The sequence below is a fragment of the Fusarium phalaenopsidis genome (genome assembly GCF_050370095.1).
Source record: "Fusarium phalaenopsidis strain FUZ10S chromosome Unknown contig_32302, whole genome shotgun sequence".
In the NCBI taxonomy this organism is placed as follows: Eukaryota; Fungi; Ascomycota; class Sordariomycetes; order Hypocreales; family Nectriaceae; genus Fusarium; species Fusarium phalaenopsidis.
Window position 1 is genome coordinate 3,113,201 of NW_028145405.1, and position 27,034 is coordinate 3,140,234.

Sequence of the window (27,034 nt, forward strand, 5' to 3'; positions counted from 1 at the left end):
TCTGCATGCGAGTTGGAGAAGAGGCCAATCAGCAGCATTCCACACCATCCTGTGTGAAGCTTCTGAAGAGCCGCGCGCTCTGCTGTCACATTCGGATCTTGGCGACCTCGAAGGCCGGTTTAAGGGTGGCCTCGTCGCCAAAGTGGCCGCATACCTATTCTCTAGGGTAGATGCGAGGGAACTAAACACGTGTGACACCTGTGGGTGAGATGTTGGCGCTTAGATGGCTACGAGTGACAACATGGCAAACTGTATTGGCTAAAAGTCAAGCATCCCACATAAAAAAAGGCATGAGAAGCCAGTTGCTGATATTGTCCATACGTGGCGCGATGGTTCGACAAGCGTTTCCCACGATTCCACGTTGAGGGTTTCGACCGTAGAAACGCATGACGAACTTGGCTGGCAGCTGTTACCTCACATCTGGAAATGGCGACGATCACCATCTGCAGCAGGCAAATCGGGAAATATCATTTCACAAATCATGTTTTAGCTCATTCAGAAAAAAGCCCGGTGTTGGAGATCCAGCGTAGAGCGGTCGATCAGGCATAGTGGTATGTAACAGTAGACGGGTAGTGACAATTAATTGATACAACGTAGGGTAAACATTATCAAGTGAAACTGGACTCGGGTGGTAAACAACGTCATCAGTTGGCGATAACAGCACGTCATGCTTCTCGTATATAAAATTCGATCATCATGAATAGATGAAGGACTCTGAAATGACACTACCCGATATTCTGGTTGACGCGGGTCTGTCAAGTGGCCGGCCGACCTACCGAGAGAGCCCCAAATGACATCTCCTATCAGAACCAACCGACGCTGCAGATGGTGTGCGTTAGCGAGAGCACACGCCTGAGATGGCGAGATCTCGACGAGACCGGAAGCACGTGGAAGGACCTTGGAAAAGCCCCCCGTCATGATTATGATGGAGCGATCTCTGTTGGAAGGGCAATGAGGATCGACACGAGGTGGGTGGCCCCCCGCTCAGCGAACCTTCGTCCCGCGAAATGCAATCAATGTCAACGTCGCTGGTAGACTCTATTTGCGTCTGTCCATCTCGCAGACGAGTTCGAGGAGCGGAGAATAAAACCAGCTCACTCAATAAGAGCGTCAGGTCGCTGTTCAACCCTGGCCACCTCCAGGGGTCAGGGATTCAGGTGGGCGTTATGGCGCGTTTCATCTGGAGGCGGCTGGGTGGGGATGGGACCGCGGTACCTGGGAGGACTAGGGTGCTTGTCGAATTGGTTGGTGGGAATCCTCTCAGCAGAGTGGGAGTCGAGTCGAACCCATGGCGCCTCTCTCACCATGAGAGTATCACTCAGCGAGCGCGAGTTCGCGCTGTCGAGTGACCGAGTTCGCCAGGTCGCATAGAGCAGGGAACGCACCCGGGGTCTGGTCCTCACAATCTCTCATGCCAAACCAGTCCAATCTCGCTCGGCCGGTGAGAGTCGAGCGGTAGGCTATACAGGGAGCTACTTATGCACGGGGATTCTAGAGCTGTGTGAGGTGCGGAACGTGTTGCGCGTCTCGTCGTGGGGGAAGCGTATCAGGTGGAGGGCGATGTGAGGGAGAGCGACGTTGGTTACGTACGCGAGCTCAAGCGGACTCAATCAACACGAGAAGATAGAGAAGCCTGAGCCCGAGGATTCTCGTATCTGTCAACGGGCATCCGTGGCATGTAAGCCGATGCGAGGGAATGGGGAAGAGATGCTGCGAGGGGGTCTGGGCGCTCAGAGATTTCCATGCATTGCTGGCCTCTCTTATGCAGAGGGCGCTATCCGAAATGCAAATGCCAGAATCACAGAGGGGCCGTCCAGCCTGTGGCCGTGCTCAGAATCTCATTACCACCAGGTGGTACTGGGCATTTGTACGCTACCTATATGGATGATACAATACCCCAAGTGCTACGAAAAAGGTGACGAGCGTCCAGGGTTCTAGTGGCTGCTTGGTTGCTCGCCCCCTCCCCTATTTTAATCTCTTGATGCCCAGGATGGAAGAACGGGCTGGGTGAGGTGCTCTCTGCCAGGGTCCGTGGGCCGCGCCGCCCCCCTGATCGGAGGCCTGGAGGCCCTGAATGCCCTGAAGGTCCTGAAGAAATGCTCCATGCCACCAATCGGCAGCCTGCATAGGCCGCCGGGACCCCTGCAGCTGGGCGTCATGGAACGTTTGGCGCGGGGCCGGAATTGGCCAATAAGGAACCTCTACCCCTGGGTGAGACGTCCAGCCTCTGAGGAAGGACCCGCCGTCCCTGCTGTTCTCGCATTTCGTATCGTCCATCACTCGCTGTTGGCGCTGGCGTCTCACCTCACTCACTCCGCCTCGTCCATGCTCTCTCTCAACTCCATACTAAGCTGCTACGCCCAGGTCAAAGCTCACGATAATGGCTGGCTGGCCGGCTTCAACAGCGTAGCCGTTTCTGTTGGCTTGCCGAATCACAGGCGTTTCTGTCCCTAGCACCGAAAAGCAAATTTGCCCTGGCTCGTGTGTTGCACTGAGGCTTGCCCAGTGGCTGTTTACAGCATCCAAACCAGGATCCCACGAGCTTCAACCCCTGTTCGTTTGTGTCTCTCGATCCATGGATCGTCTGCTGAGGCCCTGTCTTTGCTCGTCTCTCTGACTCCGCCTCTGACAAGCCCCCGTCTAGACTCCACTACCTGTTCGTGCCAAACCCGTCGTCCTCCTGTCTTGCATCGTTCCTCTCTTTCTCCCTCTCGTTCTGGCCTGCTCTGCTTTTCGCGCTTGTTTCTGCCACACACCCATTCCAGACCTCGCAACACCGTCTGGCACGAGAGCGTCGAGGTTTATTGCTGGATTCCCTCCTTTTCCAAGTAGCGCGAATTCACACGCCCGAGTGCATTCCCCTGCCACTTCTCTTTCGCCTACCTGCCTAGGGGCATACCGAACAAACGTACGACCAACAGCCACCCACCTCCCGCAGCCTGTGGCCCCCGACTCGAACCTCACTTCTTCCCCTTCGACGACGGCGACGACGATCTGCTCCTATCCAAGGCAGTCAATGTGATCTCTTCACGTCGAACTATTCTCTTTACCAATACTCGCACCTGTGGTGTTGAGACTTCAGCCACCGTTCCACTCCTTTCGACGCCCGCTGTCTGTCCGCTGCATTCGGCCAGCTCTCTCCAGCTTTCGCCTCACCATATCGCCACGTCTGCTAGCTGCAACTTTGTCTGCTTGCGACTGACCTTGTTCATTCCCTACCCGCGAAGCCTTCTATTCGATCCGACCCCGCGTCCCGTTCCTTTGGCGCGACCTGTTGCTTCTCGTCTTGATCACCGAAGTCGAACTTCGACCCCCAAACCGACGATTTCATCACCACTGGCCCGTGGCCAAATCGCTGCAACGACTCGATCCGCGACGCGAATCTCATCCGAGCGAATTATCGAAACCGCCATGCCATCGCAAGTCTACTAACTTAATCACGAGGTTGTAATTTGACTGGGAATTTCCGCTGCGATGAGTTTACCGAAGCCACCATCGCCTCTGACGGGGGCGTGCTCTGTCATTCATGACAACACACTTTATGTTTATACGCAAAATGCGTTCATGTCTCTGCCCCTAGAGAAGGACGCAGAATGGAAGAAGTTGGCGACTGGAGAGAAGGTCTCCGGCGGAGTTTGTGTTGGTACTGACTCTGGTCTCTTCGTCGTTGGTGGTACCGGCGGCTCAGACTCATATACCGGCCTGCAGAAGTTCACGTACGGGGACAAGAAGTGGTCGACCATTACTCTCTCAAGCCCGGTCACGAAAAATCTCCAACACCATGGCGCGGCTTATCTCAAAAGCACCGACCGAATCTTTGTCTACGCAGGCACGAAGGATGGAAGTGAAACAGCAACGAGTGAGGGTTGGGTTATTGGCGCTTCAGAGCCACACACGATCCTCGCTGCAGGACCAACTGTATCGGCTCTCAACCCTATTCTTCTCCCCTGGTCCGACACCGATGTTTGCTTTGTTGGTGGCAGCGACTCGAACACCGCCGTCTCCTGGTATAACCCCGATGCTGGCTGGCGACTATCCGGAACCACCCTCTCCGAGCCCATTCCGAGTTCGATGAGGGCTGTTCTTGTACCCGGTGACGATGGATCTATCAGCCTCTACGTTTTTGATCTTACCGCGAGCCCCAACAAGGTCCGCCGTCACCTGGTCTGGACTGCCGACAACCAACCCGTAACCCTCTCGGAGGCTTTGACGAAGCGCGATGCAACCGGAAGCGACTGGCCAGCGTACAACGCAACATTGGCACCGAAGGAAGCGCGCAGCAACGACTATACAGTTGCCCAGGATAGCAACGGGAAGATCGTTTTCGTTGGCGGGAGTGACAAGCTGCCCGTCGCCATGTTCGACGGAAAGGAAAACGCTTGGATGGATTCTGTCAAGGTCTTGGGCTCTGAGCCACAGAAGCTCCTGGCTGAAACGACCTCATCCAAGACCTCCTCTGCTACTAAGACCTCTACCTCCACCAAGTCGACTTCCACCAAATCATCTTCGACCGTTTCCTCCACGGGCACGGAATCATTTACCACGGACTCATCGACTTTTTTCACCTCAACTGCCACTGCGACAGACAGTTCGACTGCCTCTTGGACTCTCTCAGAGTCTAGCACCGCATCCTCGACTGATATTGTCCCCGTCGGTGGCGCAACTAAGAGTGGTGATTCTGGCCTTGGCTCCAGTGCTATTTTGGGTATCACATTAGGAACGATTCTTGGATTCCTGGCCGCGCTTATTGTTATCCTCCTGCTCTTGCGTCGTCGCAAGAAGACTCGCCAACCCTCACCAGAAGCTGCTCATGCTCGACACAACTACCCTCCCGATGAGAAGGACCCCATGGCATTCGGCAACGGCCAGCTTTCACCAAACTCTGCTCACTTCCGCGGTCACAACCCCCAGCTGTCTCAGGAGTCATACTCATCCATGGCTATCCTGATGGGCCGAGCTGGAAAGAACAAGACGAGCATCACCCGAAAGCCCAGCAGCGGCACTAACCGAAGCTCTGTTGGTTCCCTGCACAAGCAGCTCAAGGCTACAATCAGCAAGCCCATCCTACAGGAAATGCAACACCCCGTCCTGCAAGGCCAGGACACCAGAGGTGTTGCTTTCGACCCAACCGTTGCGGAACCTCGCCCTCGCAACGGACCTCTTGAGACGCAAGACGGCATGCGAAGAAGCTCCGGCTGGAACCGATACTGGTCGGGCGGCAGTGCCCTCCAGATTCTCGGCTTTGGTGGTCCTAAGAGGAACACTGTCGGATCTGACAGCGAATCTCACTACTCAGATTCGATTGCAGTCCGCAACCCCCGTGTTACGCAGGACTCTGCCACTGTACCTCCCTTGAACTTTGACTTCCGCCCTGAGATGAACCGCGTCAACTCCGGAAGCCCCGTCGTGGCAGAATACAGCAAGATCCCCTTTAGAGATGGAGTGGCTGGTAAGATTGAGCGCCCAACCTCAAAGGCGTCTTCAGGCTACTCCAGTGGTATCCCTGAAAGTATTAACGAAACTTGGGATCCCGACTATAAGGCGAAGCCCTGGGGCACAGATAGAGCGCCCAGCAGCGTCTATAACCCGAGCCTCTACTTTGGAACACCTCTGTCGCCGAGTGTTCCTCCCCCTCCCCGCAACCCTCCATCTGGTGTGAGCACACAACCTCAGCTCGCTATGGCATCGACATCGTCAGATATGAGCTGGCTGAATCTCGGTGACCGACGAGTCTAAGGACTTGGAGCCTCGACGAACCATTATGAAGCGTCTAGGTTCTTAATGCTCCCCTAATGAGGCACCGATATACCCCATGATGTTCTGACGCAAGCATCTCCTTCTCAAACATATGCAAAAGTCTTTACGAACCGCGGATGGATCTGTTTTACTCGCAAGGAGCGGTTCTCGGCGAACAAGCCTCGCCTTTTGCGCGTCTCGCGCTCTGTCACTCTTTTCTCCTTTCACATCTCCGTGCACGTACATACGAGGACGCGCACTCAAACACACTCACTGCTCCTCATGGACCCAGCGTCTATCGGGAGGAGCCATCTCTTTTCTCCTTTTTGATAAAGCATCGCATGAATCGGCGTCGGCACCTCACTGCTCGACCTAATCTGTCTCATATTCCTTTTTCTTTTGCCCGACGTTTTCGCTTTCCCTGTACATTCTAGACGCGGACCCGGGACTGGCCGTCTTTTTTATCTTCCCTTCTGTCGATCGTTGTTGTTCTTATGATACCACCACCTCCTGTTGTATGTAATTGGCTAGAGTAGCAAAAGGGGAGGATGAAGTCAGCGGGGGGGATGTAGACGGAGATGTGAAATGGAGAAAAAGAAGTGACGGGTGGTAAGGGTGTTGATAGTTGTTGTGGAGGATGAGGAGGAGGGGACGTGGTTGCTGGCCGAGGTTGAGCGGCGGCAACTATTTTGTTATGTCTGTATGTGATGGAGAGTAACGCTGAAGCGGGGGCTGCAAAGCCGGAACTTCACCCAATAAAACGATGTTAAAATCACTCTTGAAGCTGTTGATGTTGTTGACATGTGTTGAGAGTAACAGGTACTGACTCGTGATATATATATGACCTAAGTATCATTCATCCATGAATCAGTCCCCAGCTCATTCAACGCATCTTGGCCCACACTTTTCCTACCTTCGGTCCCGTCCGTGGTCTATCAGATCAGACTTTCGTCAAGCTGCGGGCCGGGCCTTTTCTTTGTCCTGTTTGGGAGCACGTGTCTGCATCGTGAGCACGTGCCGATTGATCGGCCAAAGAGAAGATGGATGGGAAGAGTTGAAGGGGATTGGTGCGTTGAGGTAGGGCAGAGTTTAATTCATAGCTTGTTTATTATCCGAAGAAGGATGCAGATGTTATGCGGCAGTCTTGTTCGAGCAAGATGACTGCTCTATGTTGAACTGTTGATATCTATATGGACACCTATCTTGAGATGCAAGGAGCAGGCCGAGGTACAGAGTTCTGAGAGTGGCGATATACCTGGACAAGGCCCCTTCAAGCTCAGTTCATAGGGCACCCTCATATGATTACAAGCAGCTTGGTTGGATAAAGCAGCCAAGCTCCAGTATTCCCAAGCAAGAATCAATCTTCTCGTTTGTTCGAGTGCAATTCATGGTTACACAAACGTTGCCAGTTTTCAACGATTCCCCACCCAAAGGCCGGCTGAAGCGCCAGAGACATACAGAACGAATGGAAGATTTCTGGAAAAAATCAGGTGCTTTTCTGCAGGTCGACAGGCCAGACCAACGTTGTTGGCCTTGGACCCTGAGCCTCACCCCGGGTTTGTGCAGCGCAGCGTGGGGGGGAAGAGACGCCCTGAGCGGGTGAGATGGAGCAACGCCCGGATGGTGGGGTGGCCCTCGGTGAGTGTTTTGGGCAACTTGGCTCACGATGGACGCGGGAAGGGCGACTTTTTGCCGCTGTCAGGACATTTTTGACAAGCGAGCTTGTTGAAGCACGGACTAGAGGGTTTTCTAGATGGCGTTGGGTAAAAAGAGAATTTTGCTTTTTGACTGGGAGGACGGTGCAAGTTGGTTGCTCAACGGTCGTGAGTAGGCTTGTAGTTGAAGGACTATGTATGCAAGGTTAGACAAAGGGGGTTACCTTTGGATACTATGTAATTTAGCCAAGCAACTAGAAACTCGGTAGCACCCAATACCTTCTGGGACTCGTCGTCGTGTACCTCTTAGTCAAGAGAATCGGAGACGGAAATGGTCCCGGAGAGAAACAACTCCATCCAAGCACGTAAAGCGACAGAGCCCCGAAGCTTGGCGTGTTAGTGCGGAACCCTCGAAAGGAAGCGAGGAGCGGTAGCGTCTTAGGGGTCGTCCGTGTGTCGCCCGGGCTATCGGTAAACGGGACGGCGGCGGTTGGGTTTTTGAAAAATTTCTCATGTCTAGTCGAACAAGGAAACGGTCCAGAGACGTTGGTTAATATTGGGTTCGTCAGTAAGCTAGAAAGATGGAGCTCAAGATGCAGCAGATGGATGTTTGGTCTCTCCCTCCTTGCAGGGTTGCAGGCAATTTCACCCACACGCCGGCGAATTTCTCCGTTTGGGACCAGACCTCGCACAGCACGGCACGGCTGAGATGGATGGTCCCTGAAAGAGCAGTGCCCCTACAGAGCAGTTGCTAGTCGAGGGACCAGTGATCGGTCGGAAGAAACCGTGGTGCATGTTATGCTGAGCTGAGGTGTAAAGGTGAATTCGCGGACCGTGAATGGACGGATGAGGATGCGTCGGGGAATCAGGCGGGCGGTCCACTCGAGTGCCGAATTCGATGAGGTGCCTCACTAGGACCCAGAGCCGGATACCTCCCGAGAGGGACCAAGCCCACTTGTCTAGCAGATGCGAGTGAGGAAGGGTTGGGGAGTTTCTAGGAGAGAGAGCATGGATCGGGGGTATCATGTGATGGCGGTGTCGACGAGGTTGACGGGACGTTGGGTGGTACAGCCTCGAACTTGGATATTAGGTAACTGAGCTGTGAAATACAAATGGGGGGCCAGCCTGCATGTGAGAGATGAAAATGCCAAGATGTCATCGATTTCCCTAGAAACCTTCGACTGAATCATCCCCACGGCGGCCAACTCTCTTGGACGAGTCAACGCAACGGCCAACAGCAACAAGGAATTCCGAGAGATTTCTTTGGGTCAAGCCACGAGCGCCCCCGGGGGGGCCTGATCTCGTTGCAACCAAGAGCGATTCGGGCCTAGGCGTGGACGCATGGGCCAGAGGTTGCCCACCACTGAGCGCTCAGGAAAGCCCAGCAGCAAGTGCAATGAATCTCGGGACAAGGGGGATCCCACGCGGGCGGCAGCCACAAGCCCAGTTTAACAGCATCGTGCAGAGCTCCTCGGTATGGGAATCAAGGAGGAGGTCACAGCCTGGAAGCTGGAAGGCATACACGACAGCCATCCATCCATTACACTGATGCGACCCTTGACGCTCCTGTTGTCTAGCCCAAAGGCTATACAGTAGCAGCTGGACCACCCCTCCTCAACGGAGATGACGACTCCCACACAGATGGAATCTCTGTAGAGCACCGCGTGAGCCGTGCTCGTGAAAGGCCCTTGCTCTGTACCGTACTGTACTCGAGGCATTGCGACGAGGTTCTAGGCCAAAAGGACCAACCCATCCATCCCATCCCATCCCATCCCATGGAGTCCTTGGAGATCCCCAGCTGACAATGTCCTGCAGGAGATGGAAATGGATCCATTCACCTAAACTGCCAAGTACTGGTACTTTACCCTCCTCCCCTGCAACCTGCTCACTGCGACCCTTGAGCGCAACTGAACGTTCTGCGTTTCTGTGTTCCATGCACCCAAAAGAACCAGGCTAGCGCTTCCATCTCTTCACTTTAGGCGTCGCCCAACTCTACCTTCTCTCCACCCAGTAAACCCCACCCTCACTTGCGCAAACTCCACTCTTCGGACAAAAAGTCTCTCTACATGTTCCCATCCCCATTGCAAGCCCATTTTCTTTAGTTGCTCCAGGTAGTCTACTAACTGGGTAAGAGAGACCACCCAGTCCTCTGCTCGCTTCTCGGCCCACCAACCACCCTCAGCCGCCTTCGCCTTTCATCCTCGTTCGCCCGCTCCACGAACCACTTCTCATCACCCACCAACCGCTGTCGACAATCGTCCTCCCCAGCCTGCGACCCGGCTTCTCTCTCTTCAGCTTCTTCTCCCTCGGTTTTGGTCGAGACCGGTTTCAAGACCTTCAAACGTCGTGACTTTCATCTCGTCACAAGGTCGTCGCCCTTCGTTTTTTCTCTCCTCTCCCGCTATTGCCAGATATTCCCGGTGCATGTAGCACTGCCGATCGGCCGGCTTCGTCCTCCGACTTGATCGCCTGCATCGCGAGCTCTCGTGAATATCTCTCTTGCTCCGAATCGAGTTCTATTTCGCTTCGCTCTTCATCGCTGAGCAGCGCCCGACTATCGATTCCAAAAATTTCTGCTTTTGGTGCCGTTGACACAATTTCCACGTTCGCGGCCCCGATTCGTGCTGCCCGCCTATTATTCGCTCTCGAGTATCGATCGCACACTCGCTTGCACAACCCCCCTCGACGCTCGTCGTCGCCTCGGTCATGATGAGTTCGGCGGCGTGGGACGGACAGGACCAGGCCATGACCTCGACTACCGATGAGGAGTTTCACCAGTTCATCAACATGGCCAGTCTGGGAGATGGCATGCACTTCGACTTCCAAGGCTTCCCCGATAGTTCAGCACAAGGCCTAATGAACCAGCCGCGCGACGCCCCCGACACAATTATGACCGACACCGAGAACCCGGGCCTCATGTCTGTCGCCAATTCAATGCCCATGTCGACGTCAACCGGCCAGCCCACCATTCCCGCCCACATGATGACACCCGCCAGCGATCCCATCTCCAACATTGATGCCCAGATCCAATATCTGCAACAGCAAAAGTTTCAACAACAGCAGCGCCAGCTGCAGGAGCAGCAGGCCGCCTTCTTCCACAGCCATAACCACTCTGTGCCTCCCACACCGCAAAGTCTTGAGATGCCCAACAGCGGTCAGTTCTACTCTCAGGCTGAACAGGTTTCGCAATCGGGCGTCTACGACAGAGGATATCAACGCATGAAGGACCAGCAAGATGTACGTGCTCCTCTCGCTCTTAAGCTGGAGTATACGATTGCTCTTTTGCGCTCCTTGCTAACAATCACCAGCAGATGGCCTTCACACCACTTGTCTCTCCCGCAGTTACCCCTCTCGATCCTGGCTTTCCGATGAGCGACAGCTTCGTCGCCCAGAACCCCTACTTCAGCCCTCTCACATCGCCAGCGCTTATCCCACAGAATGATCACTCGGCTGTCTACAACACAAACTCTCCGATTGAGATGGACCCTGAAAACCCGGCCCGCCCCGTTTCATCTGTTATGGATTTGTCAAAGAAGACGAGAAGGAAGGCAGCTGCTAAGTCAAACCGGAAGGGCAGTGTTCGGAGCTCGCCCATTGTGAAGCCGCAGCGTCAAAAGATAAGGCCTAGCCCGGCTATTGTCTCCCAGGTTCTTAATGAGGTGGATGAGAGTAACGGTGCTTTCCTCCCCATGCCCGCGACATCGACCGAGACCTCAGCAGAAGAAAACTCATCAGTGTCTCCCGAGGCCCTTACAGACATGCCCCCGCCTCCGATCCCCAACAGGAGATCAACAAGTAAATCTCCCTACATTCAAGCGCAAATGGGAAATCAGCAGACTCCGATCTCGGCCCCTGTGGACTGTCATCCGGCCCCAGCGACCCCAGCCTCACTCATGAAGCTGCCGGCATCCAAGGCACACAAGCAAGCCGCTGGCCATCACGAACCTGCTGTCTCTGAGCACATTGAATCGCTTGAGTTGCCGGAATCGGTATCTGGTGGCAAGACGCCCGGCCCAGTTGCCTCACGTGTCTCTATCCAATCTCCCATTGTAGAGTCTAATCCTGGCAAGGGCTCTGGTTTCCAACCCTTGCCATCCCCCGTGTTCCCGAAGCCTTCGGGGCCGGCTTCCGCGAGTGCCAGTCCTCAGCTGGCCCCAGGTTCGACAGGCCCCTCCGCAAGGAAAACTCCGCAACTCGCGCCCCGGTCAAGCAGGAAACGTTCAACAGGCTCGGTGCATGTATCTCCCGCGTTGTTGCCAAGGATTTCTCCCAGTATCAAGCCCCTGCTTCCTGGCACGCCTGGTATGACGTCTGCGGAGAGTGCTGCTTCACAACTGCTCATGTCAAAGTCCAACTACCAGAATATTCTTGAGGGCAACAAGGTGCCGGGTGTGTCTTATCCAAGCGAGCTGTCGACAAATCTCACATCCAAGCGGACCTCACATAAGATTGCTGAACAGGGCCGTCGTAACCGAATAAATTCAGCCTTGCAGATTATGGCAGGACTTCTACCTGGTGGTGACAAGGGCAGCGCTGGAGAGGAGGGGGATAAGAAGGAAGGGAAGCAGGCTAATGCCCAGAACAGCAAGGCCAGCGTTGTCGAGAATGCTATTGTGCATCTGAAGAACCTTGAGCAAGAGAACGTGGACCTGAAGAAGGAGGTGGAGGAACTAAAAAAGCAACTCGAAGGGTTGAAAGGAACCGAGAGCAAGGAATGACAAAAACGACGACAGAAGAGTACATGTACTTGTGCTCACGACTTAAATGGGCTTCAAGCGAATCGAAAGTCTTGATTGGGACGGAGATAATATCGCATCTTGATCGGGTCTGATTGCATTTCGAGTTTTTCGGGTGGCAGCGGTTCTTTATTGTTATTCATGTTGTTGTTTTGCTGGTGAAGCGGACTGATAGACGGGCGGCTCTGGGCCACACCACACGGGGCGGTAGATATTGGGACCCAGCTTGGACATTACGATGCCGGTAGGAGTTGGAAGGCGACCAGGTGGTCGTCTCTTGGGACTGGACTGGAAAAGTAAGGTCGCTTGGCGGTGTGGCTGGCGCGTTCACGGCGTGGAGCATATGGCCATTATTTGGATTGGATATGACCTGGCAGTCTAGCACGTTCGAACAAGTTCAAACAAAGAAAGATTTGCATCCAACGATAAGGAACCCAACTCAGTTCGAGAGTCCGGGGCCATGTTGTTGCTGTTGGCCGAGGACGTCAGTGTCTAGCTGCTCCATGACCTCCACCACAAGCTTCAAGCTCTCCATGAAGCCATTGACGGCGACGCGTAGCATGCGATTGGTGGTGGCCGTGTAGCGAACCTCGAGGACCTGCGCATCGTGGTCGCTGGGGCTGGGGCCCTGCGTCGGCGCCGGGACAACGGTGAGCTGTCGCCTGACAAGTGGAGAGAGTTCGGGGTCCACCTGAATGGCCTTGAGAGCGGTCGTTGCCAGTCGTGGGTTGGGAAACGGGATGTTGAGGACACTGCGCGGGCGGTAAGAAAAACAAGGGTCAGCTAGATGCCGTCATGGGTGGATGGAGGACGTATAGGGCAACGACGACAACGCCTAGATCGTCATCACAGGGATGGGATGGAGGGAGATGATGGGGATGGAGGGGGAGTGGCTTGCATCGAGCAGGGAAACTCGGGATCGGGAGTGGCGGCCATGGCGGTCATTTCCCAGGCATTGCCGTGTCTCTTTGTGATCGATCCCCAGTCCGTCTAAGGAAACGAGGGCAGCCCTTAAAGTTCGGGTGCCGATTAAAGAGGGAGGGAGGGGAAGAGGAGGAGGGGCGTTTGTCGGAAGGGAGAAGGAATGTAACAAGATGTGTAAGTCGGGCTCTCTCTCCGCCCTCCCGGGATATTCTAGGGCGTGTTCGCAGGGGGGCTGTTCCTCTCAGAGTGTTGCGCTTGAGCTCTTGTCTTGTCTGAGGTTTCGGCTGTGTCTGTTTTGCGTGCGCGGGGAGATATTGGTTGGCGGTGGGGCTAGCGGTGGGAGGAAAACGACAGAATTGGCCAACCAATGCCAGAGCCATGAGTCAACTTTAAACTGTTTAGTTTAATGTGCAGACATGGTGGAACAAGCCTCGAAGTATATTGGAGGGGAAGCTGTGATAAGCTGGGATCGCATTTGCTGCAACGAATGAGCTCGACGTTGACTGAAGATGGCATCCATAGCAACGACATGGATCTATTCCAATGTTTTCTTTCCATCGAGTGTGGGGTCTTTCCGATCGAGGCCGAAGAGCAGCGGCCGAAGGGTTGGGGTTGTGGTTGGCGGTCACCAGCCACATGAGCCACACGCGACCAGCCCGGCCCAGTCAGGGGGGTTAGGCGGCCGGACATGCAGCCACAGGTTGGCGGCGGCTGCTTCATGCGGGTTGCCATGGAGACGAGTTGCTAGCCCACCCCTGGGCAAGCAACGGGGGCCGGCTGCTGTTTTGGGCAGGGGTCTCACCCAGCGCAGAAAATAACAGACCGACCAAGGCCAAACCCATACAAAAACATCGTGGGCCCGTTCTGGCATCGACATTGACAACCACCACCTTCTCTTTCTCTCCCATTCGAAACAAAAAAACAAGACTTGCTCTTGCAAGTGTTTGTCTTGTGCTGGACGCCCTCCCGACCCGGGTTCTTTGCTCCCCTCCCTTCAGCCATCAAACGCCTTTTCCGCTGCAGGTTGCCCGTTGCTTTCCCACCGTTACCACGTCACCGCCTGCATTGATATCACCACCACGCTGAACTCGGGCCTCGCACCTCCCCTCGATCTTGTGACTGTTTATATTTATATATCCTCGTCGCTTTCCCGACCGCTCGCAGCAGCTCCTGCTTCTTCCTCCCCGACGGTATCGCCCGCCGGTTTGCTGAGCTGAGAAAAGAAGCGCAACCCAGTTCACCATGGCGCCTTCCACCCGACATTCGCAGAACATGGCGCAGATCATCGAGTACATCCCAGGTATGCCTGAACAGCTGCGATGCTTCAATTTCCTCCGTTTCCCCGTAAAATGGCCCTCTGGTTGCCCAGGCCCATGTCGCATTGCTATCCCATCCCGTCGACGGCGCTGCTCAAGGGCCCACCGTGCACCGTCGACTTGAACAACAACATCAATGTCAACATCCGTTACCCGGCCACAGCACTAAACTATATCCCAGATCGCCTGTACCTCGCCTCTTACTTGAATCCTCCCACCGACGACGACCTCTTCCCCTACCCTGAGGCTCCCGTCTCGCCCAGGAAACGAGGTCAACGAGGACCTACCCCGCTCGCCAAATCGAACCGCACGCCGCCATGCTACTTTACCGTCGATGATACCCTCCTCTACAACGCCTTTCACCATGACTTTGGCCCTCTGCACATTGGTCACCTGTACCGCTTTGCCATTCAGTTCCACGATGTCCTGGGTGCGAAGCGGAACAAGGATCGGCCCATTGTGTTCTGGAGCGCCGCTGATCCGAGAAGTGAGCTCATCCGATGAAATCGCGCGCATTGCGGAGATACTAACAATGAGAAAAGGTCGTGCGAACGCCGCCTGCATGCTCGCGTGCTACATGGTTCTCATCCAGAACTGGCCTCCTCACCTGGCCCTGGCCCCGATTGCGCAGGTTGACCCCCCACTGATGCCCTTCCGAGATGCGGGCTACAGCCAGGCCGACTACGGCATTAGCGTTCAGGATGTTGTCTACGGAGTGTGGAAGGCCAAGGAGGAGAAGTGCTGCGACCTGGACAACTTTGATCTGGAGCAGTATGAGAAGTTTGAGCGGGTCGAGCACGGAGACTTCAACTGGATCACTCCCAACTTCTTGGCTTTCGCCTCTCCCCAGCACGAGCCCGTTGCCAAGATCACCGAGGATGACGAGATGTTCCCCTTCCTTCCCCGGACGTTGACGGCCGTGGATGAGCACCCTACCCTGCCCAAACCCTTCAAGAACGTGCTGACGCACTTCTCGGAGAAGAACATTGGCCTGGTGGTGCGGCTCAACTCGGCACTCTACTCACCCTCATACTTTGAGGCTCTGGGCATTCAGCACCTTGATATGATTTTTGACGATGGCACCTGCCCGTCGCTCGTCACTGTCCGCAAGTTTATCAGACTCGCGCATGAGACAATCACCGTCAAGAAGAAGGGAATTGCTGTGCACTGCAAGGCTGGTCTGGGCCGAACAGGCTGCTTGATCGGCGCCTACCTCATCTACCGCCATGGCTTCACTGCCAACGAGGTCATCTCGTTTATGCGCTTCATGAGACCCGGCATGGTTGTCGGTCCCCAGCAGCACTGGCTGCATCTCAACCAGGGCACCTTCAGGGAGTGGTGGATCGAGGAGAGGGTTGAGCGAAGGCTCAGGAGGGAGATGGCTGCTTCCAACCCCGTCCCCAGCACACCCATCCGTGCCATGCAGAAGACTTCTCTGCGAAACGGCCAGACCTCGACACCTCCCAACCGCAGCCCCTCAAACCGCACTCCACTCAGCGAGGTTGATCACGATCGCAATAACATTGGCGTCCAAGAAGATTATCTCCCAGCACCTACACCAGGACAGCCTCGCAAGACTGTTCGGGATCGTCACCACCCTTACCAGCGGTCGGCTTCCGGAACCGTCGAGGAGCAGCAGACCATTGAGCAGGAGACAGAGTTCGTGGCCAAGCACCGTACTCAGGGCGCTGAGTCTGATGAGGAGTGGCACCTGCGCATGCGCAGCCATCGAAAGGTCTCGCAATCGCCAGGCCGCAGTGAGAAGTCGAGGTCGGTCAGCCAAACGACGAGCACGATTTACATGATCGACAACGACTCGTCCAAGGACGCCGAAAACATCGGCTCTCTACGGAGCAAACACGTTGACCGGGTTGCTAGCACCCCCGGTGTTCTGACCAAGGTCCGTGGCAGCAAGCGCCAGGGCGAGTCTCCCCTCCGGGCAAAGGAGACTGCCGGTATCCGCAAGACCAGCGGCAGAGTAGGCAGCGCCAGCCACGCTACGTCGGCGACAGCGGCCTCGACGGCTCGCAAGGTCTCTGGAGCTTAGAAAGTCGGAGTCCAGCATGCGAAGCCGCTCAAGCGGTCGCCGGCTCGACGGCGCGGCAAGGCGAACAACTCTACCTCACGATCATGACTCACGTACATCACGCACGAGCGATCTCACTCACGTCCTGCATGCATTGGCGTTTCAGGCTCGAAAGGGAATAATGGATGGGTGTTTGTGTTTGAATGAATGTCCAACCAATTCTTTCTTCTCGCGACTGCTTCTCAGCTCTGGGCATTCTAGTGTCTGCCATTTTACAAAGCTGGAAACATGATTGGATCTAAGCAGAATCCAAGCATAATCATCATGGCCATGTGGTTGAATGGAGTTTTTTTTTCTTTTTGGCCAAGAGAAAGAAAGGGGAGATGAAAAAGACGAAGCGTCTCCAAGGTGAAGAAGAATGAAAGGGAGAGGGCATCAGGGAGTTTCAAAGTTGCGACGGCGTCCAGGAGGGAAGGGATATGATATTTCTTTTGCTATTCATTGTTTATTCACTTGTGCTGGTTTGTTATTATATTGCGACTTTGGGGTATGGCATTGATTGGCATTGGCATTTTTCCGTATTGCAGCCACCGAGGATGCGAGGCGGCAGCGGACTTTTACGACTATTATATATACATTTCAGAGAACTGAAATAGATTACTATGCTGTTCACATTAGTTACCTCGTCGGTGATTGTAATGGTGAAACGATGTAGCCTCTGTCTACGTTTGTTTGTTTCTCTGAGTCACGATGGAAGTTCAGCTAACTCGTCTCATCACGTCGTTGTTCATGTTAACTCATTTCATTCATCAAGTCGTCATACTCTAATGCCCTCGAGAGCCGTCACAACCTCTTCCAGGACCTTGGCTGCCTCGGTACTCGTCATCTCCTCACTCACACTCAGACACTTTTCCACAACATCACGATATCTACGACCAACCTTGCTACCCAGACCTGGGACGAGGACTGCGCGCACCACCTTGTCCCGCCACCGGTCTGCAGAGTAGTGCGGTCTATGATAAGCCTGAAGGATCTTCCAGAGTCCAATCTCGAGGAGGACCAACCCCAGACTGTAAATATCCATGGGCTTGCAGTGTGGGAAACCTCGTAGCGAGGCTGGGTGTCGGTGTAGGGTGGCGATGGAGGGGTTGCGAGGGGCGACGGACAGGGCCTGGTCAAAGTCTGGACGCGAGGCGTCGAAGCCTGTGAGATACGGCCGCTGAATATCTGGAACCAGCGCGGCAGCAGCAGTAGGGGAATGAGCCGAGGTGGAAAAGGCCGAGGGGAAGAAGAGAATATTTGCACTGCAGAGGCTCTTGTGCAGCCAGTCGAGGGAGTGGAGGGACCAGAGTGCCACAGCTAGGGTGTGAGCCAGGCGGACACGGTCGTCAAGGTCTGGCGTCTTGAGGTCCGGGCTGGCGATGAGCTCGTGAAGAGTTGAGAAGGATGGTGAGGGCGCCTTGTACACGAGGCCGTAGCGACAGTGGGATGAGTCGTCCACGTAGCCGACGCAGTCGATGCTGTGAAGATCTGGATGACATTCTGAGGCTGAGTGCATCATCCGGGCGAGATCGTCAAGACGGCGGACGTGGGCGACTCGCTCTTCGACATCATCGCGGTCGTAGTCTACCCACTCAATCACGACGTCGCCTGCCGTCTCATGGCGACCCTTACTTCGTCCACGATGGTTGCTCTTCTTCTCTTCCTCAGTCAGCTCGAGCGCCGGACGAGGCACTTTGAGTGCAAAGGTGGGTTTGAAGGAAGCCTGTGGTCGTGTGTCAAGGTTGATACGGAGTTTCTTGAGGTTGGCCGAGGTAGTGAGCTGGGGGTAGACGCCCGTGGCAGCCGTCTCGAGGAGGGAGAGCTGTGTGAGGTCGCGCTGAGCAGACTCGAGGAGTTGATGTGTCCAGGCGCGTTGAAAGGATGGAAGGTGAGAGAGGGGGAAGAGACGTTCAAGACCGTCGTTGTAGTCTTGGGGTTGAAGATTAGCCAATGTTGGTGAGGAAGCGTGGGCTGGTGAGTTGCCGGGTAGAGATACCTCTTAAATCCTTGAGTAGGTTTATAAACTTTTCTTTGTCTGTTACAACCATGTTTAGTTCTCAACTCTGAGATGATATAGATGATGGTATGTGAGAGCTCACCTCCTATCACCCACTTGGCCCTCAACCCCAGTTCCTTTCCCCAGCTCCTCTCACTCGAGGCACTCGAAGTCTTTACCAACCCATTCGATTTACGACCCTCATCATCTCTCGACCCCTTTCTCGAGGGTGAAGGCGACTTCTTGCCCCCTTTACTCTTCCCCCCCTTGACCTCCAAACTCGCACTCCTCCCCTCATCCACAAGCCCATACCTCTCCTTGAGCTTGTTAAAGTCTGTCACGGCGCTGTGCAGCTCGCCCAGGATCTGCAGGGCCAGGCTCCTCAGCTGCGGGTTCCGCGTGGACTCGAGGTGAGCCTCGAGCCTCCCCTCGGCGACGCCCCAGTCGCGGCCCCAGACGACGAGGCGCATCTCCTCGATGCGCACCTTGCACAGCAGCCGCTGGCTGTCGGTGTCGAGGTTGGCCGCCGTCGTGAAGAAGCCGTAGGCCTGGACGCAGCCCGCAAAGAGCTGGCCCAGGACGCCCACCACGCCGAGGGCGGTGCCGATGGCTTCGGCCATATGAGGTAATTTGTGAGAGGGATTTACGAGACGGTTTACGGAGGGTGTGAATTGGTTGCTTCACGACTCGTTCTCGTGATTTCGGTGGGTTTGAATGATTTAAAACATTCGACTGCGAGGGCTAAGCTTGACTAGAAGGCGCTTAATAAGCCTCTTCTCGACCCGACGATCACTCGAGGTTCAAGTTGAGAGTCTTAATTAATGAGGGCATCAAATGCGATAGTTTCAAATCCTTTTTGATCTATTATAATGATACAATTTATAATCTATTTTCCAACATATTCACACGTTCTACTTTTTAATTAATAACTCAATCTATAACCATCAACCTCTGACCAAGACCATGCACTCATGGCCTATTAAGCACCCTTCTTACTGAAGCATCTGTTGCATCGCGTTCAGCCTGTAGCTCTCTCTCCGCTCCATCAGCTGAGAGTGTCGTCCGCTGTCGACAATCTGGCCGCCCTCAACAACAAAGATCACATCGGCCTTTTGCACGGTGTGAAGTCGGTGAGTAATGGCCAGGACAGTCGTGCCTCGCGACGCCCTCTCAAGACCCTCCTGTAGGGCAGCCTCGCTGGCAGCATCAAGGGCGCTTGTACTCTCGTCGAGGAGGAGCAGACGAGGACGACGGACGAGGGCACGAGCGATGGCGAGACGCTGCCTTTGACCACCCGACAGTCGAGACGCAGATGGACCACACTCAGTATCATAACCGTCGGGAAGAGCAGCAATGACATCGTGGATGTTGGCCAGGCGACAAGCCTCTTCGATCTCGGCATCAGTAGCCTCATGTCCTGGAGGAGCACCCAAGCCCACGTTGAACCGCACACTGCCGTCAAACAGGGCTGGGTCCTGAGGTACAAGGGCAATAGTATCGCGGAATGAAGTTGGGAGCTTGGAAATGTCTTGATCATCGATGAGGACGGTGCCCGAGGTGGCCTCGTACAGTCGCTGCACAATGTTCATGATGGTTGACTTGCCAGCACCAGAAGGACCCACGAGACCGCAGAACTGGTTGGGTGGAAGGGTGAATGAGACATTGTCCAGAATGGTGACATCAGGGCGGCTGGGGTACGCAAAAGAGACGTTCTTGAACGTCACTTTTGAGCCACCGCGGCGTTGGTTGTCCTTGGGGCTGATGGCCTTCTCTCCTCCAGCAGCCTCGACATCGTCGCCCGCCTTTGAAGGGTCCTGGCCAGGCTTGCCAGTGTGCGTGCTCGATCCCATGTTGACGACGGTCATGACACGAGACAGAGCCAGACGAGCTCGCGAGAACTCAGGAGCCAGAGAGAACATACCACTCCAGAGCTGGGCACTGGTGAGCATGGCCACGAGGATGATGAGGAAGTCTGTCTGCGTGTATTCGCCCTTCATGATGAGCTGCGAGCCCCACCAGTAGGCCAGCGCGTTGATAAACGTGCCGGTAGTGTATGAAATAGCAAGCCAGATGTTGGTGAAGACCGAGGCGCGCACCACCTGCTTCCTCGGGGGCTTTAGAAGGCGCGCAAACCCTTCCATGTACTCGTTCTCAAGAGACAGAACAGCCACGGTTCGGATTGACTGGATAGCCTCAGTGGCAAGCGAGGTGGCAGTGGAGAAAGCTTCGCGATGACGCTCCTCGTACCGAGCCAGCATGCGCAGCTGCATGAAACCCGAGCCAAGCAAGATGGGAAGAGTCACCAGACATACCAAGGCGATCTTCCACGCAAAGATATGAGAGATGATGATGGCAATCAGGACATTAATGAGGATGGCGAAGATGGTACCAAACGTTGATCCACTAAAGGCGCCAACAGACACACTGTCCTTGGTGATGATGCCGAGCAGACTAGTCGGGGTGCGGCCTTCAGACTGGTGCCAGTGAATGCCCTGCTCAAGCAGAGACCTGAAAGACAGGACCCGAAGGTTGTAGAGGAGTCTCTCAGCAACGATACCAAAGCCCAGCCAGGCAAAGAAGTTGGCGATGAGCTCGACACCTGCAAGCATGAAGAAGAGACCAGCAAACATGCGACCCAGAGATCGAATGCGATCCACGGTGCTCGCGCAAGGGTTGAGAGCGCCAACAGTGTAACCAAAGATGATACCAGAACCGGAAAAGGTGGCTCCAACGAAGACGGCGGCGATCATGGCCAGGGCGAACCAGCCAAGAGATGGGCGGATCAGCCAGGCAAGGCCCTTCATGACCGAAGCGAATGGCTTCTCAGCCTCCAGTTCCTTGTCCTTGGGTTCTTCCTCCTTGTTTTTGCCCTCGGCCTTGTCATCCTCCGACGACTGAACCTCGACACCCTCCTTGATCTCAGCCAGGTCGGTCTTTTCGTTCAGGGACATTCTCAAGGTCGAAGCGTCGATCGAGTCACCAGAGACGGATCCTGCCTCACCCTTGGCGTGACCAACGCTCTGCAGCTTGGCCATGCGGGCGAATTCACCATCTTCCTTGGCCATGAGTTCAGCATACGTTCCCTGCTCGACGACGCGACCGGCCTGCATGACAACAATGTTGTCGGCGTTGCGGATAGTAGAGAGACGGTGGGCAATGGAGATGATGGTTCGCTTCTCAGCAGCAGCGCGCTCCACGGCGAGCTGAATTCTCTTCTCGCTGGCAGAGTCAAGGGCAGCTGTGGCTTCATCGAGGACGAGAATTTCAGGGTCACGGATCAAGGCACGGGCAAGCGCAATTCTCTGTCGCTGGCCACCACTCACGAGGGAGCCCTTGGGTCCAGCAGACGTGCCATAACCAGACTCGAGAAGCTCGATGAAGCTAGCCGCATCGGCCTGTTCAGTGGCATGCTTGATCAAGTTGGCGATCTCAACGAACTCGGGTCCCAGAGAAGCAGCGGAAGAGAGGGCATCCTTACCCTTGGCAGCAAGCTTGGCGAGCTCGGGACCCTTGAGCAGTGGCTTCAGGTGCTGGTGAGCAGGCTTAGGCGAGTTGACAAGTCCAAGTGCAATGTTCTCAAGGATAGAGCGGTCAAGAAGAGAAGGCTCCTGCTGAACAAAGCTGATGAAGCTTCGAAGAGACCTGACGTTGAGCTCACGCAGATCGTGACCTTCGAGCTCAACGGTACCCTCTGTGGGATCATGCAGACGTGCAATCAGAGCCGCAATGGTAGACTTGCCACTGCCAGAGAGGCCGACGATGGCGGTATACTGTCCAGCCTGGAATTCCAGGTCCACGTTCTGTAGAACCGGTTGGCCGGGGCGCGAAGGGTACTCGAACGTGACATTGCGGAAGGCGAGGGACTTGGCTGCGCTCGGCTGGAGGACAGTTCCAGCATCTGAAGTGCCGTCAATGGCAGAGGGAGCGTTGATATCTTCCATGAGACGCTGGTATGCGGCCACAGCACCTCCCAAAAAGGGGAGTGTGGGGGCCATTCCGCCCAGCATCACGCAAGCGTCAACGAGAAGGTAGACAATGGCGTAGATCTCACCGACAGTCGTGCTGCCATCATTCTTTTCCACTGAGTCTGCGATGCGCATACTACCTTGCCAAAAGGCAAGGGCGTTTCCAGAGTAGGCAATGAAGTATAGGAGACCGGTCTGGACGGCGGCAATGGAAGCCTTCACAATGGCGTACTTCCTAGAGCGTTCCATGTGTTCAGAGAACTTCTCCTCAAGACGGGGAGCGGCTCCAAAGGCCTGAACGACTGCGACATGCGAAAGAGCCTCGGAGGCAATGGAAGAGGCTGAAGCGGCAGCATCGTTTTGGCGGATTGCGAACTTGCCAAGATATCTCCCTCCGAGGATGCCAGAGAGGAGGAAGGCGGGCAACATGCAAACCAAGATTCCAGCGAGCCTGGGCTGCTTGGTGAAGGCGATGACGAAGACGGTGACGAAGAAGCTCATGGTGACGATGATGTTGCCCACCTTCTCCGACGTGCCCGCCTGGACAGCTGTAATGTCGCCATGGAGTCGGCTTGAGACCTGACCCGAGGCACCGCGAGTATCGAAGAAGTCCGGAGGCTGTCGCAAAAGGGCCTCGACGTAGCGGGTTCGTAGTCGCTGGGCGAGGCGCTGGCTGATGATGTTCCAGCAGGTGAGGTGGCCGTAGATTAGACCAAGGGCAATGGCACCGATCCAGGCAGTCTTGATGACCTTGTCGTTGATGGCAGCCTCGTACTCGAAGGGGTCGACGGAGCTACTGGCACTTGAGTCCTGGCCATCCGCAGCACACGTGGCGCCGTTGAAGTTATCGATGAGCTGACCAAACAGGACGCCCATGAGAGGGAAGGGGACGCCGGCAGCAACGGCACACAGCGTGCCCAGGATGATGAGGCCGATGTCAACCCATGTCGGTTGGGCGGAAAAGAGAAGCTCAATGTAAACAAAGACTCCCTTGATTGACTAGAGAGGAGGTCAGCTGCTCGCTCGAGTTGGCAGACAGAGAGGCTCGGAAGTTCCGAACGGCAAGAATTGTTACTTACGGACCAGACGCTGCCCTTGGGCTTCTCGGCCGCCTTTTCGGGCTCGGCGGCCATGGCTACAGCTTCCTGTTGTGTTTCTGGCCTGGCAGGGAATAGGAGTGTGAACCAACAACTCTATCTCGATGCAGGCAGATAGGGCCGAGGCGTGGAAAAGGAGAGGTTGCTGATATGGGCGGTCAGAAACCGGCGTGAACTGAGAAGAGAGAAATGAATGGCGAGGAAGGAAACGAGTCAGATGCTGCATCTGAGGCGCATACCTTCGAGCACGATCACCGGGTGATGGGCAGAGAAAGTGATCAGCAGAGAAGCCGATATAGGAGCCCCTAGACCCAGACTACTATCACGGACGTGGGTAGACTACCTATGTATCTACACAAGAACTCCATCACAGCACTGGGGAGCTGCGAGGAGGGATACCATGTTTTCCAGGGCCGTGGGAGTGAAGCGGGAGATTGACACAGGCCCACCGAACTGCAATGGCAAACGGGATTGAACGTGGTGGCAGATTAATGATCAAGGGCAAGATCAGCAACCTTGGCACGAGCGGCAGCCTTGGGGCGTGGGTGAGATGTGAGTCCATGAATCCTTCATGTACCTACATGGCACGCACGGGATGTGGGCGGGTGGATAGATGTGGTCATATGGGTTCTGATGCTACTCTACACAACTTTGAGTAGTTTAACAGGCAGGTGTACGGAGGTAGATGGATACTACCCAACATAGTGCGTATGTAAGTGGACAAATAGGTAACCATTCGCGGATATGTGGGCACGGGGGTTTTTGCTGGTGAGCAGGGGGTTCAAGGTATTGAAACCTGGCCGCCGCCGCTGACGAGGGAGAGGGACAAGGACGAGGAAAGGGCGGGTAAGAGATGAGATGCCATGGCAATGATGCTAGCAAAGGATACAAATGCTAATGAAATGCTAAGTGGAATTAGTCAAGACGAAAGAAAAAAAGTGGAAGTGAGACATTTTGGTTCGACCAGAGAGAAAAAACTTGCAAGTCTGAATGACGATCCTAGGCGTGATGCAAGGATCGGCCAGGGCTTGGCATGTCGGAAGATTCTGAACGAGTCAAGCGGGAACCGGGGCATCAGATAAGATGGGGTGATTGATAAGATGGCGCAGAAAACACCAAGGTGGCCAAAGATCGTCGCAACCGGACGACGAACGGGAAAAGCAATTGAATTGGGGGATCATCGCCGAGAAAGCATGGACGTTGCGCGCGTGAGGAATGTTGCGGTGCCGCTTGGGCTTGGTCTCGCAGGGAAGGCGTGGCATCCCGGTGGAGTGATCGACTATAATTCTTTCCACGTTTGCATATAGTATTGGGACCCATTCCCTCAAGGAACAGGGATTCATTTGCGCAAAGCAGGCAACAAATTTCATGAGTGGATGGAGGAGCGAAGTTAAGTAGCATCGGGCTCGGTGATTGATAGTCAGGTTGTCTTGGCATAACTCGGCATATCCATGAGCGGATCCGGCCAATGGTAGGATCCTGAACAGGGTCCGGCGTTCTATTGGACGACGGGGGTTTAAAGCCGCATTGTGGGGGAAGGAAGGAGAATAAGGGCACCATGGGGGGGCGCACCCACGGCACCTTTCTGTTAACAGAGCAAAGCTTCGGCGTGAAGCCCTTTATGCGGCTAGAGTGAACCTTGTGGGAATAAAACATGTCAAACTCTGACCTAAGCGTAAAAAGGCGTTTTTATGCTTATTCTTTGCTCGGCTGTGGTGCGGCCCAAAAAATGCTCCGATATCCGGAAAAGCATTTACACGGGGGGGCATGGCATTGCTCGCGTTGACCCTGTCCTTCTCGCCAATACGCGGATGGAGTTAAGATTTCTGCTGACAGACGCGATTGTCTGATCGCGGACAAACCCCGGCGCGGGAGGGGAAGCAAAACCGATGGCGATGGGATCCCGGACTCTGGCCGTCTAGATGCCAGCTGGAGGGAGTAGGGAAGGAAGATACCGAAAGCATGATTGGGCAACGACCAATTAAGGTTGCATTTGACAAAAGAAAGTACACAAAGTGGGATCGCCAAGGCGGCGAATTTAGGTCGTCCCATCCAATGCAATCTGATACGTTTTGTGCCCTATGGAACACCTCCAGGCAGCCTTGTATTGTCCCCCCCGAAGACTCCGTTATTGACCGACTGCAGTTGCCGGTCATTTCGAGACTAGGACAAGGGGGGTAAGACCGACATCACTTCGGCCGACGACGCTGACGACATCTTGGCCCAAACCAAGGCCTGCTCAGCTCTGTTCTGCTCTGCTGCACGGCACACTCACTTCACAGGTAAGGAAGGTAACGTATCTCACACAGACGGCACATCCCCGCCAAGATGGTGATCAACCCTCCCCAAGGTTTCACACGGTAGCACCTTGCTTGCCCAGCTGCAGGCCCGGCCCTGACCCCGTTGATCAGCATGGTAAATCGCCATCTTGTTGCTGCTTGCTACTCAAAGCATTCATTCCGTGCTCGGCGGGGGGCCCATTGCCTGCGTGTATAAGAAGGGGGCGACAGGAAGCCTCAACCTCGTCGTGATCATTGTTGCAACCATTCACAGAGGCCTCATATCAAATCAAACCACACTAGACAAAGAGAATAGTCTGGACCAACACTCTCTTCTCAAGCCACCAGCCAACACCCCCAAGCCAATTTCATCATGCCACAGGCAACTCTCCGCACCGAACGCCTCGAGCTGTTGCCACTCGCGCCTAGCCACGGGGACTACATCTACCAGCTAGACTCGGACCCTGAAGTCATGCGATACATTGGCTACGGCAAGCCACTGAGCGCCAGCGACTCAGCCATTGTCCACAAGCTGCTCCTCGAGACTGCCTCCCTGGGCACAGGCCTGGGCTGCTGGGCCGGGTTCGCCGGTGATGAGTTTGTCGGCTGGTGGATTCTCGCCCCTAGCCAGAGCACCAGCCGGCGCAGCAGCAACAGTAGCACCAACAGCAGTGAGACGGAAGAGGATGAGGCCTCGACTCCTCAAGTGGATGTCAAGAGGGTCGAGTTTGGCCTGCGGCTCCTACCCAAGTTCTGGGGCCAAGGGTTTGCCAAGGAGGGCTCCCGCGCCGTGGTCAAGCATGGTCTGGAAGAGCTAGGCGCCGATGAGGTTTTCGGCGAGACCATGGCCGTGAACGTTGGTTCGCGGGCCATCATGTCCAAGATCGGGCTGAAGCACGTTCGGACGTTCCACAACCAGTACGACAGCCCTCCGCCGGGGATCGAGGAGGGAGAGGTGGAATACAGCATCACCAGGGACGAGTGGGCGGCGCTGGACCCAAGCCGGAAATGAGGAAAAAGGGCGTGCGTGTACAATGATTGTATGTAGATGAGATGTAGCAAATAGTCTGCTTGAGCGTCTGCGGCGTTTGGATAGCGTCAGAGTTGGAAACACGGCAGAGAAATTTCAAAGGCCGATCAAGGGGTGATACATAGCTAGCATCGGCTCCAGTCCAATTATTCTTACTCTTTTTTGAATCTTGTACCCAACCTGCTGGTCAGGAGCGATCGTGATGGGGGCACTCACATGCATTGGCGAGACG

General features: G+C 55.1%; 7 protein-coding genes across 7 annotated transcripts; 4 read left to right on the forward strand and 3 right to left on the reverse strand.

The window, feature by feature from the left end:
• Positions 1-3,474: 3,474 nt before the first annotated feature.
• LRP88_08327 (uncharacterized protein) lies at positions 3,475-5,736 on the forward strand (the record flags this gene model as incomplete). Its single annotated transcript, XM_083244835.1, has 1 exon — positions 3,475-5,736. One exon carries the CDS (start codon positions 3,475-3,477, stop codon positions 5,734-5,736), a length of 2,262 nt encoding a protein of 753 aa, XP_083099329.1.
• A 4,364-nt stretch (positions 5,737-10,100) lies between these two features.
• Positions 10,101-12,109, forward strand: LRP88_08328 (uncharacterized protein; the record flags this gene model as incomplete). Its single annotated transcript, XM_083244836.1, has 2 exons — positions 10,101-10,628; positions 10,703-12,109. 2 exons carry the CDS (start codon positions 10,101-10,103, stop codon positions 12,107-12,109), a joined length of 1,935 nt encoding a protein of 644 aa, XP_083099330.1.
• Positions 12,110-12,566: 457 nt separating this feature from the next.
• On the reverse strand, positions 12,567-12,848 carry LRP88_08329 (chromatin DNA-binding EKC/KEOPS complex subunit PCC1; the record flags this gene model as incomplete). The annotated part of the gene is made up of 1 exon (XM_083244837.1): positions 12,567-12,848. The coding sequence occupies one exon, from the start codon at positions 12,846-12,848 to the stop codon at positions 12,567-12,569; it is 282 nt and encodes a 93-aa protein (XP_083099331.1).
• A 1,445-nt stretch (positions 12,849-14,293) lies between these two features.
• Positions 14,294-16,414, forward strand: LRP88_08330 (phosphoprotein phosphatase CDC14; the record flags this gene model as incomplete). Its single annotated transcript, XM_083244838.1, has 3 exons — positions 14,294-14,351; positions 14,549-14,854; positions 14,910-16,414. The coding sequence occupies 3 exons, from the start codon at positions 14,294-14,296 to the stop codon at positions 16,412-16,414; spliced, it is 1,869 nt and encodes a 622-aa protein (XP_083099332.1).
• Positions 16,415-17,210: 796 nt separating this feature from the next.
• LRP88_08331 (HeLo domain-containing protein) lies at positions 17,211-19,051 on the reverse strand (the record flags this gene model as incomplete). The annotated part of the gene is made up of 3 exons (XM_083244839.1): positions 17,211-18,364; positions 18,432-18,470; positions 18,535-19,051. 3 exons carry the CDS (start codon positions 19,049-19,051, stop codon positions 17,211-17,213), a joined length of 1,710 nt encoding a protein of 569 aa, XP_083099333.1.
• A 372-nt stretch (positions 19,052-19,423) lies between these two features.
• Positions 19,424-23,529, reverse strand: LRP88_08332 (P-loop containing nucleoside triphosphate hydrolase protein; the record flags this gene model as incomplete). The annotated part of the gene is made up of 2 exons (XM_083244840.1): positions 19,424-23,395; positions 23,476-23,529. 2 exons carry the CDS (start codon positions 23,527-23,529, stop codon positions 19,424-19,426), a joined length of 4,026 nt encoding a protein of 1,341 aa, XP_083099334.1.
• Positions 23,530-26,145: 2,616 nt separating this feature from the next.
• On the forward strand, positions 26,146-26,784 carry LRP88_08333 (GNAT domain-containing protein; the record flags this gene model as incomplete). The annotated part of the gene is made up of 1 exon (XM_083244841.1): positions 26,146-26,784. The coding sequence occupies one exon, from the start codon at positions 26,146-26,148 to the stop codon at positions 26,782-26,784; it is 639 nt and encodes a 212-aa protein (XP_083099335.1).
• Positions 26,785-27,034: the final 250 nt, after the last annotated feature.